The sequence below is a fragment of the Vidua macroura genome, chromosome 2 (assembly GCF_024509145.1).
Source record: "Vidua macroura isolate BioBank_ID:100142 chromosome 2, ASM2450914v1, whole genome shotgun sequence".
NCBI classification, from domain to species: Eukaryota; Metazoa; Chordata; class Aves; order Passeriformes; family Viduidae; genus Vidua; species Vidua macroura.
This window is the reverse complement of record NC_071572.1, coordinates 13,493,410-13,508,274: the sequence shown is the minus strand read 5'-3', so window position 1 is coordinate 13,508,274 and position 14,865 is coordinate 13,493,410. Positions and strand designations below refer to the sequence as shown.

Genomic DNA, 14,865 nt, shown 5'->3' with positions numbered 1-14,865 from the left:
ATATTTGCTTTCATGTAGGTGTATTCTTCTCTTATACTGGAGGAGGTTGTCCTTGCCAAATTTCCCTGGGACAAGGATAATATATGGCATAATGGATTATGCACAGTCCAAAACACTGTCAGACAGGCTTAAAAAGGAGCTGAAGTTTCTGCTGCTGAGGCCACAGAATAAAGAGGCTTGGCATGATTGACTCCTGGCTGTTTCTAATGTAAGGACCTCTAGCAAATTTCAGTTTGATTTTGCATGCCAGTATTTTTAGAAAATTGGCTTTTCTAAACACTTGTGAAAGACACATTTCCTTCAGAAAACTGCAGCTCAGAGAAGCTTGAAAATGTTGCCACAGTTCATGAACTATGTCATCACAGGCAGAATACAATTTAAGAAATTTGATCTCTAATCCAATGCCTTAGCCATTATGGTCTGAGCTTTCATAATGTTGTATTAGATTGCTTGTTTACAGTTTATTTTTTATCAGGAAAATAAGACCATTCCTTTACTACTAATACAATTACAGTTCTTTGCCATAGATGTATAATCGTAGGGAAAAAATAGATTTGTTGCTTATTCATGTTAAAATATGAGTGTGTAACACCTGTCCATCAAATACCAATGAAGTTACCTACTCACACTGATTTACTGGAAAATATTATAATTCTGGAAGGCTGGTTTGATGTTCTCCTTCATAAATCTTTTTGCATATTAAAGCAAGCAAACAAACAACCCCAACACCCCCCATGTTCTTCCATGCACTTTTTCTCATTAAAACAAATGATTTTTAAAAATACCATGACTTGTCACTACAGTTTTGCCAGCCTGTTCAGAATTGGGTTTTGATGTCTTTATAAAATAAACTGCTATTCTGCCTCTTAGAGCTTTTTGTCTGTGTTGTGTTGTAAGTGGAAAGAATGCTGTTGGCAGATCTCTCAAGTTCTTTGAAAACATGTAGTTAATAGGGAATACACAACCACAAGGGCTCCAGTAAATTCAACGTTCAGTTAAGCAGCTTCACCCAATGCTGCGAGCCTGGCACTCTAAATGGCCACACAAGGCATAGGGGGAGGGGGGCATGTCAGGCACACAGCTTTGTTGGGCGGGTCTGCAAAGCAATGATCCATTTCTCAGGTTCCTGTCACTTTTAGCACATATTTGTTCGGCCGCTCATTGAACTGGCTTTTATTGGGTGCATGATGACACTTTTCACAATGCCTTTGTGAAGGGGAGTAGTTTGCATGTCCGTAAGAATACCTCTTCATCCTTTCTACTTTATTCACTTCCTAAATAAAAAAAAAGCAAACCGAAATTGAACAGGTTTTTTATTTAATGATACCGTCTTATTTAGAGTGAAACTTACCCTGTGCTTTTTCTTTTCATAGCTAAGGTTGGTCATTTTTCAATGTTTGTCAAAGGCACTTTACCGGAAGCTACGAGGTCTGAAGTCACACATTGAGAAAGTAAATTGGGTGTTGAGAACAAATGCCATTGCAGAGCTATTTGTGTGTTCCCACTGACCTACCTTTAATTGCAGCAAAGTCTTTACTGCATTCACATCTGAGGTAAACCAGGACAACTTCAGCACCTGTTGTCTCACCAGCTTTGTCACATTTTGATGGCATCCAGAATACATTCTGTGCTTTCCAAATAAAGATTCTATAAAATAAGACAAGGGGCAGGTGGAAGAGAGACATACATAATGCAAAAACCTCAGTATAATTCAGCTGCATCTATTTCACTTTTGATATACCATGGTTAAAAAGCCAAACGTTCCTTCCCTAATTCAAGTCCTTGGCTTCTTGCTGCAGCCACCAGTAGCTCTGGTTCCACATTTTTCAGCTACTCCTTCCAGCCACAATGAATAATTCTTCTGTCATTCTATCAACAGGTTGTTGATACCACCACCAGAAATGTGTGGATTGTCTAGTGAAGCACAGGTAACAGGCTACCAGTAGCAGTGGGAACACAAACAGCTTTTTGATGCCCTTAAATACTCATTAGAACAAACCCCAACTCCTTTCAAAATTAAAATACACCTCAGATTTCAGATGAACAGGATACATTCTGGAAATCAATTCAGGCTAGAAGATGAAAGGTCCTACATCTGTTGCCAGTCTATATATATTTTGTGCACAATTTTTTTTTAACCTTAAAAAATTATTTTCACAGTAATCCCAAATTTCTTAGCAAGGTTATGTGAATAGCTTTACCTCATTTGCCTGTAAATGCATTGATTTACATATCTTCATAAATATGCATGCATATTAAATGTAGTACATTATTTACCTAAACTAATTTCTAGGTCTACCAAATAATTTTCAATTAAAGGTACACATTCCTTTTGGAAGCAAAATACCCTTTTTGGGACATAATCTGATTTCTGTGCAGAGCACCCATTAGTCAGGAAGTCCTTCTGCAGTTCCTTGCTCTGTGGTACCATGGCATTTGTTCAGGCTGGGTTTGCACCTTTGCATTCCTTTGCCTCATATTAATTAAACCACATCATATCTGGTACCTCTCACTATTGCTTCTTTCTAGGAGCATTTGCCACAGAGGAGCAACAGCAACTTTACACAAGCTCAGTCCTGAAGTGCACTTAGGAAACTCTAGGACAGGTCTCTCACAATCACTAATGAAAGCAGTCATTTAGGCATGTCCCCTAATGATCCCTGATGTTTAACACACGTTATCCCCACTACTTCTCATGTGACACCATTGATGCCTACCCCCCACTCCCTCTGGAGAAGGGCCATGGCTGGGCTGGCATGACTGCAGCTCATGGTTCAGGAACTGAGGGGGCACAGCCTGACAGAGCCTTTACTTTTAACTGCTTCTATTGAGTACAGCATTTGAAATTACCTCCTCAGACTCATGAATTAGTACAATATGGTGCTGGCACACCAAAAAACAATGTCTTAGCTTGCTTTAGCTCTTGTATACATGAGAAAAATGTCACATTTCTCAAGTGTGATCAAATAGGTTCTCACTCTTCTCTGCATGTAACAACAGAGTACTACACAGGTCCAGAAACTGGGTGCTACAAATAGGAGCAACTTTGCTGAACACCAAGAGTGGCAATTTCATGAACTGAAAAGCCTGAGGGATCAATCCATTGTTACAGAAAATGGGAATATGAAAGAGGTAAATTGTATGTCTGGTTCCAGGCATTATCTCTGGAGGATATTGGATTATTTCCATCCACAGCAGATACATAAATCATCAAAAGTTAAAGTACTGGAAAATTGCTAACCCATCCAATCACATTAATGTGTTCTGCCCTGCTTTGAACAAGGCTGCAGATCTGAGAGCAGATCTCTCTGTGGCTTTCTACTCCAGTTTAACAAGTTTAGCAAAAGATACATTCTTATAATTAATTTTTGCCATGGGAAAAATAAAAATTTCTGCACAGCAAAGCTAGGACAAAACTGAGAAACTCTGATCACTTTTTAAGAAGCAGAAGTTCTGCAGAGTACAGTTGGTTATTATTTGGGTGTTACCAATTTTGTACTGAGATTTCCTTGGCTAAGGTATTTAGTTTATTTAACTTACAGAGGTCAATCTCACTCCCCTTGTTTTCAGAGAACAGCACTAAGCAAAAATCTACCTCTTTCAGAAAACAGCTAAAACACTTCAAAGAGGTTGGTAATTGGACCAGTTCCCAACTTTAGGAGCATTCAACTAAAAGCTACAGTTCGGTTAATTAACATCACCTTTTTTTTTCCCTTCTGACTACATAATGCTTTGCAGTGCTTTGGATAATCTGTCAGGAGAAAGACTAGGAAAAGTTATTACTTGACAGTAACTTCCTGATTGCAATCAAATGAACTCCAAATCAGGAGGAGAAGAAATATACAGATTTTAAAAGGAGCTTTTGCCCTCTGAAACATCTTCATCTGAAACTGCTATTTTGGATTTCATTATAGTAAGTTAAAATTCAGTTCTTGGTATCAAGTTGCCATCTGTGTCAGATGAAAAAAATCCTTGTAGAACTACCTGTAAGAGCCAGAGAAAGAAGTGAGAGCATGTGTGCCACCAGGCAAATCCTATGGAACATCCTCAGCCAAGGATACCTAAGTAACTTGGACTCTTTCCTGGGCATAAATTTGCCAGGAGGGCTTTCTGAGCAGAGCAACTCTTTGAATTCCAGGAGTGAAAATAAAGGTAATTTCTATACCAGCATTAGGGGAAGGAAGCACTTAAGTCATGCCTTCCATCGACACCAGAAGACAATCCCATGCATTTTGTATGACTTTGGCAATCTGGGAAGGTAAACACAAGAGGAACCCACTGACCATGTTAGAATTTTTATCCTGAAATGACAGAACTTGAACACAGAGGAAATACTTGGTTTCTGTTGGCATTATGTAATTTCTTTGACAAAGAAAGGATGGTAAAGACAGAGTGTCTCATCAATAGCACACAAGTACATATGAACAGACCCATACCATGCACAATTCACCACAGGAAAGAAAAGATTCTCTCACAGAAAAAATAATTACATGGTGTAACTCAAACTGATGAGATGAAACACGTGACATAGTCCAAACAAACCAATGTTTAGAACATGCCTGAGGACATATGGAAAAGGCTGTGGGAAAGGAGGCTGCCAGTTTAAGCCAAAGACAGACATAGTTGTCTGGTAAAATTAAATAGTGCAATAAAAGGGTTAACCATTAAAGTCTTCTACCTCATTAGAAAACATATTTTATTCAGAACCACTTATTGAACAACATTTATTTGTAATATAGGAGAAATTCTACCAAGGGTGACACCACCAGGAGACATTTGATGACATCAGATACACAGCAAAGAGGTTTTTTTAGTTCCTTTACATACCACATATCATCAATCTAGAATGTTTGGTGCTCAGCACATGATGCTTAATGTCGGCATTCATTCCAATGGATAGATGACTGACCAGTCACTGCAGGCTTAAACAGACATCATGATGAGGTTTATTTTTACCTGTAAATATTGCCCACAGCACCTGTCAGCACAACTATAGAACTGAACATATAAGTGGAAAGTGTTAATGAGAACAAGAAATTGAAGCTGCCTTTACACATATTCCCTACCCTCTTCCTTGAATGAAGGTTTTGCACATGCCAAGAAAGTTGCCTTGGACAAGGTGGTACTTCAGTTAAAGCATGACACTGAACCATCAGCAAGATTTGACAGGCTAGAGGCTGGGTAAGGGATCACATATCTACAAGAGTATTATGAATTCAAAAGGTACAGAACTGACACAGAACTTGTGCAATACCCAGAGCAACACTCTGCCTTTCTGTATTATGAAGCTAATGGATTCAAAAAGAAAACAAATAAACAAACAAAAAACCCCAAACAAAAAAGCAGAACCCTGAAAACCCCAACCTATAACAAAGGGGGAACAGCTGTTGAAATTAAGAATTTCATGTCAACAAGAATAATTTATAGCAAAGAATATAGAAAGCATTCACCAAATAAGCCCTTTGCCAAAATAACATTAATTTCATACCATTCAAAACAAGTGAACACAGATTACTAACTACTGTCAAAAAATAAGACCACATATAAAAAAAAAAAAAAAAGTGGAGAATTCAGTATGAACCAGTCAAAATGTGAGAGCTCTTAGTGAAATAATGGAAACTTTGTTGGAGATGCCTGATGAACTACAGAGGTGCTAACAAGTAAAGTCAGGCATTGTGACATCTTGGAAAAAAGGTATTGCCAAAAAATTCAACCCAGCTCACTGAGAAGGGAAATTAAAAAGGCAAATAAAAAGAAATGTAAGTAATATTTACAGTGTGAAAAGATTGTCATCTTCTCTTCTACTGTATCAATCTAATGCATTTGATCTCCTTTTGAACTCAAAATGGGGATGTATCAAAATTAAAAGTGGCCCTTCCTCCCTTTAATTCCTCCAGCATTCTCCTATTAAACACTACACTGTGTAGGATGACAAAAAGTTACTAAAAAAGGAGAGGAAGGAGGGGGGGATGGGGAAAGTTACTTTATGCAAATTAAGTTTAAAGTAATTTGAATTATTAAAATAAAATTAAAATGTTATTTTAGAACTCAATATTGAAAAAAAATAAAGACGCCGCAGTTATTTTCAAATATTCTTGACAACAGACTTTTAAACCAGGGGCTTTGATCAGAGAGAGACTTGACAAAATAGTGACAGAGAAAGTAAAAGTGTGGCAATGGACTGACAAGGAAGGCTTTCATCGGACTGCTTGAGAAAATAGGATTATAACCTGTTTTACCTGCCCTCCCACCCTGCTCCTCTTCCCTGGTACTGAATGCTGATCTGACACCTTAATCCTGAAACGAAGTTTCCCCTTCCTGTTACAGGAAACGTTAAGAAGTATAACCTGGCCTTCTGGCACTCTGAGGTCCAGGTGTGCGAGGAACACACCTTGTCTGGGAGCCCCACAGCAGGGAATGCTCTCTCCTGGCTGCTGGCCAACACCAAAGGCTGCCCTGGCTGCTCAGCCTTGGCAGTTTGAATTCATAACTTCAACACCAGGGGACAAATGTAACAACCAAGTCAACTCCGAATATTTGTTCAAGCCTGAAATGCAGAGTAAATAGATAAACACTCCAGCAATTAAGACAGGGAAGACACCTGTGAAACAAAGCTAAAGAGAAGAGCTTGAAGTTGTTTATATAAGCACATCCAACTTGATGGAACAGCTTTAATAAAATCTTACATAAATATTGCAGCAAGACAGTTTTGAAGAGCTGTTTAACTGAGTCATCTCTGAAGTCCTGGAGAAGATAATCCAGGTCCACTACATTTTTGAGTACTACAAAGCTTACACAAGACTGTTTAAAGATTAAAAATATTTTATTTACACTTTTCTTTATACACATTTTATACATTTGTTTCAGCCTGAAACCCAAACAGAGCACATATGCAAGTCTGAGCATACTGTAGCCATAGCAAGGGAAAATTACTTTCTGCCAAAAAAAAAAAAGAAGACAAGAAAAATGCTTTAAAATATTTAAAAAGAGACAATTCTTAAATTATTTAGATAAGCTTATAGCAGTTCTAGGGTAATCATTAGACAGTTAATCCAAATGTATATATGAGGACATATACATATAATTTTGATTTTCTATAGGAAAAGTATTTCCAATAGCTAGACACAAACACAGCACAGTTTGAAAATAACTTTTCCTGTTAACTTATCAAATACATTCTTTTCAATACAAACAATCTGATATTGTACACTGGAATTGTGGAATATTATAGTGGAACTGCAATCTCCAGCATATAATAATTTATTTTAGAAAGATCTACAAAAATAACAATATATAGGGAAAAATATTTAACATGAAAACAAAATTCACTCTTCCCTTCACCTGCTCCAACACTGACATAAAATTTAGGTGGGTCCCACTGAGGTAATTAAAGCCCCCCTAAATACAGCTGACTTTACAGTCCTACAGAGCACTTCATTTCCTAGACTTACAGTAAGATTTTTCTACCAGAACCATAAATAAAAACCATCTGCAAATAGAAATTATCTTCCCCTAGCTACCAACTTAATATTAATCCGAAGGTATTTAAAATTGATTTTTGAAAGCTATTTTTAAAAGATTACATAAATTGAACTTAGAGAAGCGTAAAAAAAATTAGTAGAGGGACACACAGAAAAGCTGTGCTCAAAACAAGTTAGTTTTTCTGCCACCTGCCACATACAACTATGTTTTATGAAGTTTACCCACAAAAAATGGAAATTTTCAAGTTACTCACCAACTTCCAAAAATAGAATACAGATGCAAAAGTAGTCATTAGTATTTATTTTAAGCAGCTTTAAGTTGTTTAACAAACATGAAGATCTCAGAATGTTAGCTACGGGACACCAGCAAGATGATGATGTGTTCAAACAGATGATGTGTTTTCCAGTTATGTTCTTTCCCACTCTCCTTCAGTAAACTCCACCATGTGTGACAGACAACTTCACCACCTATATGTATTCAAGTAACTTCACCACCTATATATATTTTTATTAGCAGTAGAGATGTTTTCTCTGATGGCCCCAACCCAATAAACTCTTAAGCACAGGCTTAGTAACACATGTGCTTACATGTTTTCCTTTAAGTAGCTTAGAACTTTCTGTTTCTTTGTATTGGACTATTCACATTTGTGAAGTCCACATCTGAAGTGTTAAAAGAATCTGGGGCCCAATTCTCTTTTTTTTTTTAAAGAAAAAGTATATTAAAAAGGCAAAATACCTCTACAAATGCAACTACTTCTAAAAAGACTTTGACATATGCAGGCTGACACAAACTCTAAGTTTATTTTAAAGAACTGTCAGTGTCTCCCCACAATGCTTACCCTCCCTTTGCTAAAGAATGGACATAATGAGTTAAGCAATGGGGTTTTTTACATCAGTTTGAATCTGCAGCTGCTGAATTTTATCTTTGTTTCCTGAGTGTCAAGTGAAGCTTCATCCCTGACACAAGTAGTTACAATATTATCAGCATGAAGAAAGGCAGCACTTAGGATTCTAAGGCAGGAGGGCCTCGAGAATACATAGCTACAAAGCTCAGGAACCAGGGAAATATTACAGTCAAACCCTCAGAGCTAGTTCTAACAGGACTGCTATCATACTGCAGGAAGTAGGGCATCCACATTTTTCAAAAGAAAGTAACATAAAAGCAGATTGCCAGGTAGCTCATATGCTGCCACTTGCTAGCAGTGCTTTCTGAAACAGCAGGACCTCTGTAAACCTAAGATCTGCTTTCTTCCAGTTGAATTAATGGGGAAAAAAATACCTAAAGTTTCCTTTTGCCAGCTGATTGGAGATTCCATTGCCTCCCACAATGAAACTACCTACACTTTGTGGCAGAAAGTGAGCTATTTTTTCCTTATGCAGCACTTACAAAAAAAATCTGCCCCCTAAAAACAGACCTAAGAGCATATGAAATGGGAACTGGCAGTATCCAGTCCCTTTACAGGAACACTGTGCTTTTTGTCCATTGTCTCGTTTGAAAAGAAAATTTCTTCCTGAAGTTGGTTGCTAAATTAAGACATGACGCTGACACATTTTTTCTATAGATGTGGAAAAAAAACCCCTAAACTGCAACTCACGATGTCCACCTTTCTAAAAAAAGGCAAGTACATTTGCTTTTCAAAGCAAATCATATGTGGGTGACCTTAGATTTGCTGGTATTCCATCATGGGATGGGAATAGGAGAACCTCCTCAAATCTAATAACCAAAGATCAGAACTTAGCTATTCCTTGACAAATGAGAGGCATTTAAATGTTTTTTAAAACCCATCTTAATCTGACCATAATGCTCAAAATTTGATAGTAATAGGCAATTCTTATTAGCCATCTTAGGTTTGTTCCCATTAAGGTACTAAATTATCTGGAGCTAAATACTAAGAGCAAACATAAAAAAAAAAAAATCAATTAAAAAATCCCTCCAAGTAACCAAAGTAACTGTCTCAAAAGTTCCATTATACTTATACAAAGGAGAAAAGAAGCTAATTTTCATATTTCAGGTGTCAAACAATGAAAGCACGGTAGATATGTAAATTGACAAAACATTCTCACATATCCCCTCCATTCTAATCCCAAGCAAATTCCAACCATCCCTAATGCTGGAAAGGCTACAGCCGGCCTCTCAGTGGAGACATAGCTTCAGGGAAGCTGAAACTAACAGTTCAATTATAATTTCAGAGAACAATTACTACTACAATCCTGAACAAGATCTTTCAGAACTGGGCTCCTGAAGATAAACATGAGCTTAAAAGCAGAGCACCAAAACCGTTCTGGTTCTTCATTTTTCAAGCGTCAGCACTCAGCAATGACTTCAGTGGCAGCTGCTGAGTGCACAGAACTTCAGAAAGCGCTTAAATGCAGACTCAAAAATGTAACTTGAGACACTCATATCCTTACCACTACTTTTAATAAAGTCTTGGCCATGTCTCCAAGACATCTGACTCCTGAACACCAGATATCCAGATCCAGGGCTGCTCCTCACACTGGCACTGGCCCCACAAAGTGAAGTACTCTACTCTATGTAACATGCCCTTGACAGCCGCCTCACACAGGATTAGCTTGCTGCCCCATTAAGAAATGAGCTGGTGACAAAAAAATAACAACAAAACCACCAAACATACCAACAAAAAAAACAATCCCAACAAACAAACAAAAATCCCCCAACTTGTTTTTTTTTTCTCTTGTGCCCCAATATTCCATGAACTATGTACAGTCAGCACACAGCCAGCACCTACCAGAGTCAGTTTATCTCTTCCCATGTAGGGTGATGTACACATCTCACAGTGAAACTGAGGTTTTAGTGTAAGCCACATTTTCTTTAAGTTAGGCTATCAAGAAAGTAAATTAGATTTCTAATTCAGTAAACTGAATTCTTATTAAAAAAGACAAATTTAGCTGCAAACTAGTCTGCATCAGAAGGCTGAATATCAATATTTGGTCCAGTCCCTTCTGGTGCAAATAACTTATCACTACAGCTATGATGGCAAGCATTCCCTCTTCGTTTTAAAACATATGAAAATACTCGATTAATAAATAATTTCTAACAATAAACAAATCCTAAAAATCTGATGACTTGCCATATAGCTCCAAAAACTGACATTTCAACCCAGAACATAATTCCTACAAATTATGTTATAAATACCGGAACACAGTATGAGAAGTTTTACACATTGTTTTAACTTCTATTATTTGAAATTCATTTACACAAGTAGGTGTTATTTTTAACGTAGAAAATGTAGGGTGATTTTGGTCCCTTCGTAAGTGCATTCTTTTGAACTCCCTGAGTACTGTACATTCCTTTTCTACAGTGAATTCTGACTGGAAGATGCTGAATAAAGTGGTTTTGCATTGCTGCATATAAAGTAAAGCCTATTGCTTAAAATGAAACAGCAGCATAAGATTTTACAAAATATGCAGCTCACGTTTCAGCATCTGAACTACATGTGAGCCTTCAGCTTCCCCAGATGTCTCCTTTGGGCTCTAGAAGTGGCTAATTTACATCCACAAAGACAGTCCAAATGCAGTTAACTGTTACTATTTATGCCTTGGCAGATAATTCTTATCAATCTACTGTAATTTATACCTGCAAGTTAACACAACGGAATAGTCAAAGCCCTCTTGGACCAGCCATCTCTATTCAGGCACTCCAAGGTCAGTAGCCATAGTTCTGCAGGTTTTTATAAAAGAAACAGAAATTATACTAACAAACCAATCACCTAACTCCACATTCTCAAAACACAGTAGTTCTTAACAGTTAATAATTAAATAATAATAATAAAAATATTATACCACTTCAATATGAGTACTCATACTTTTCCTATACTCACACTTCAGTATGAGTACTCATATTGAAGTGTGAGTATAAGAAAAGTATTGACAATAAATTGTAGCATATCCAGTTCCAAAAATAACTGTGGGGTACAGCAGTGCTGAGCATTTGCTTATTGACATTTTCTATTTTTAAGAAAAAAGAAAACTGGGCAGCACATGGAAACCAAAAAGAAACTCAGGTAAAATGAGTTTACTTTTTAAGAAATAATTTATAAAATAACAAATAACTAACAGTTCATTATGTAGCAACAATATAAAGAGTTTAAGGTTACTGAATCAATCAGTATATACTAAAGATAAGATACTTTGATACCAAATGAGGCTTCCAGTTTCACTTAAGAACTTTGAACTATTTAGCTCATGAAAGAATACCCTAAATTCAACAGATATGGCTGAATCTGTGCACTAGTTAAAATATAATATTGTAACTGCACATAAAAAGATGCATTTATATACAGTTTTTACAGTGTATGCACAAGTGTCTATACATTTTTTTACTCACCAACAAACACAACACAGACAATAGAAGGCAGCATAGAAATAGTGTTTTGAATATAAAAATGCTTTGTTTTCAATTTAGTAGAAAATGTGTAATTTGCATTTTGGCAGACTTACTGGTACAACTGTACAAAACCAGGAAAAGGGTCATGCAAAAGGGTTAAAATTCTTCTCCAACGTAAATAAGGGAAAACAAAAACACCTAGTAGATTTGAGAATACTTTGCAGTTAATGGAAAAAGCATCTAAAAGACAACATAAGATACAGAAATAGTTTGGTTTGTTACTTTATACCTGGTTGTACCCAAGTACAGGTATTTTGATGCTCAATAAAAAATGAAAGTAACATCTTTCTTCTCTTCCTTTCACAAATATTTTGTCAAACTCAACTTATTTCAAAAGCATAGTGGTATAATGGCCATTAAAAAAAAGAGAACACATTGTGGACATAAAATGTTATCAAAAAAAAAAGCAGACTCAAAAATATATTTTTTTTCTCATTCTTACAATTATATTTGTTAAAAAAAAACCAACAAAGCTTTCACAAGGTCAGACCAACTATCACCTTTTCTAATAAACTTGGTAAGTACACTCCCTGTACATCCTGTTTCTCTTGAGCATTTAGCCATTGTTCTTATACGCAAGGAAATGTCTCTGCCGGAATTCAACTGGTTTGTAATTTTTTTCAACAAATTAGTATAGCTCTTTTGCATTTGATTGGGTTTTTCATTCCATTTTAGCTGCAACGTCTAACATGCTCCAAAACATACTCAGGGAAGTGCAGGCTGCAGACCTGTAAGCCATCCAGCTTGCACGGCATCCTTGGATATTCATCTTCTTTCCATTTGTTTTCCTCTGGATCAAAAGTGAGAATTGAATCACTGTAATGACCATTGTAACAAAGGCCTCCAAGAACCATTATCTGTTTGTCCAGAACAGCTACACCATGACCGCTCCTACCTATTGGCATGGAAGCCAATATAGTCCATTGATCGGTATCAGGGTCATAAACCTCTGTAGATGGACATCCTTGAGATTCAAAGGAAGCTCTCAGGATCACACAGACACCACCAAAGACATAAAGCTTACCATTATAAGAAATCATTTTGTGAAAGCATCTCGCATAATTCATTTTACATTTGTTCTCCCAACAGTTAGTGACCACTTGAGTTCTCCGTGTTCGCTGCTCTACTGTCCCTTCTTTACTGGGATCAAACACACACACTTGCTTAGAAGTTGAAGATGATGTAATTCCACCAGTGATATACAACTTGTTACCAAGCACAGTCCCTTCATGTCCGTACTTATTGACTGGATAGGGATCCACAAATTCCCATTTATCTTCAGTAATATCATAGCGTTCAGTGGAGTAAAACGTTTCATCCCTGGTTCTCCCAGCCACCGCATAAACATACCTGCCAATCACTCCAACAGCAAACTCAGAACGTGGCACAGACATGTCTGCCATTCGTAACCAAGTGTTCTGTCTTGGGTCATATCTAAACACTTTGGATGAAGCATGGAACTCACCATCTGGCCCCAGTTCTTCCCCACCTAATAAGAACACAAAGTTATTTACAATGGCAAGGCAGTCTGGTCGTAAAGGTACTTGAGGACCCTCTAGTTCCCACCAGACCCTTGGTTTGTGCAAGAGAAGAATTTTACTGTTTACCATACTGTGTCCTATCATTCCTCTAAATACTGCAGTCTGGGGTTTGGCGGAACGAATTTTGTTCGATTTCATTTCCATCAAAGGCTGTTGGTGAACGCTATGAAAGTAATTCATGGCTTGGTCAACCTCATGTCGCAGTTGCCGGGAGTATCGATAAAACTCTGATGTTTTTACCTATGAATACATTTAAAAGATATTAAAATTCTGACCAAGAGAAACAATCCAGAAAACCTAAATCACTATATGTCATTAGAAGATTATTTTGTTTCATTCAAGCAATCTTGAGAGCAATTGCATTTATGCATGAAGGTTTATGTTATCATGTATTGTTATCCAAAATCCAGAAGGCAATTTAGTGATTAAGAGCAGTGACTAACATTTTCAGCAGAATAATCACATGCAGAATTTATGCTGGAATTAGGCACAACTGAAATCCCCAAGTCTAAAACCCATTATTCCTTCTCCTGAAAACAGCTTCTGTTCATCTCCTGCTTAATCGGCAAAGCACCCAAATTAAAAATTCCATCTTTTCCTGGGTTTCAAAGACACTCTACACACCCATCTTCTGTGGTTACCAAGATCTGTTTTTTTCCTGAATTCTCAGAAATGAAGCCTGAGCTCTCAAATGCTAGGCTCACAGGGCTATTTAATTGCCATGGGGTGGGAAGGGAAGGTACCCAACTGCCTTCCTTCAGAATATGTGCTTTCACCAACCACTCATCACGATGACGACCTTATGGCTTCCCCTCTGTGAGTCTCCACATGTTAACACATGCCTTTAACACAAGAAAGAAACATCTCCACCTATAATCCTTTGGTTGTGCATTTCTTTGGCAAATTGCAGAGGTAGGTTTGAGCTTCCGCTTCCCAGGTGAGAGTTACAACCTAAAAGCCATCCCTGCTCAGTTTTATTGGAGTTGTAGCCACAAGGGAAAATAAAAATTCCTTCTGGGACCCTTCCTACTGTCTAAGCCAATCCAAATGCCTGAGGCTGGTCCTGAGACCATTCCAAAACACACCCCTGTCTTGAACATTTTAATTCATCTAGCTCAAGGCAATCCTCAGCTCACCGTGGGAATCTCTTCAGATGCCTCACTCTTCCTGTAGAGTCTGGTGTAACACAGCATTCTGAATCACACTTCTGAAACAAATCAAAACCTGCTAGATGCTGCCAAATCCACAAACCCTCCATCAGATTTGATCCTAAATCCCAGTTTCTTTCACATAAAATTGGATTGCTTTCAAACAGTCTAAAAGCCTTTAGTATCCACCAGCTCCAAATAAGAAGCAATGCTCTGAAAAAAAATCAAGAGGCCACTCTGAAATTTCAAGTGACCACAAGGTAACACCAGGAGCTATTCTTTTTAAGTAT

The 14,865-nt window shown here is 37.4% G+C and overlaps 1 protein-coding gene across 6 annotated transcripts in view; it reads right to left on the bottom strand.

The window, feature by feature from the left end:
* Positions 1-6,804: 6,804 nt before the first annotated feature.
* The window catches only part of KLHL15 (kelch like family member 15), a 28,335-nt gene continuing 20,274 nt past the window's right edge, over positions 6,805-14,865 (bottom strand). For 5 of the 6 annotated variants that reach the window (XM_053969819.1, XM_053969820.1, XM_053969821.1 and 2 more), the window contains one exon: positions 6,805-13,667. In XM_053969819.1, coding sequence (XP_053825794.1) covers positions 12,558-13,667 — 1,110 coding nt within the window. In that variant the 3' untranslated portion in view covers positions 6,805-12,557. The remainder of the gene's footprint in view (positions 13,668-14,865) is intronic. The other variant, XM_053969825.1, reaches the window with a different exon arrangement.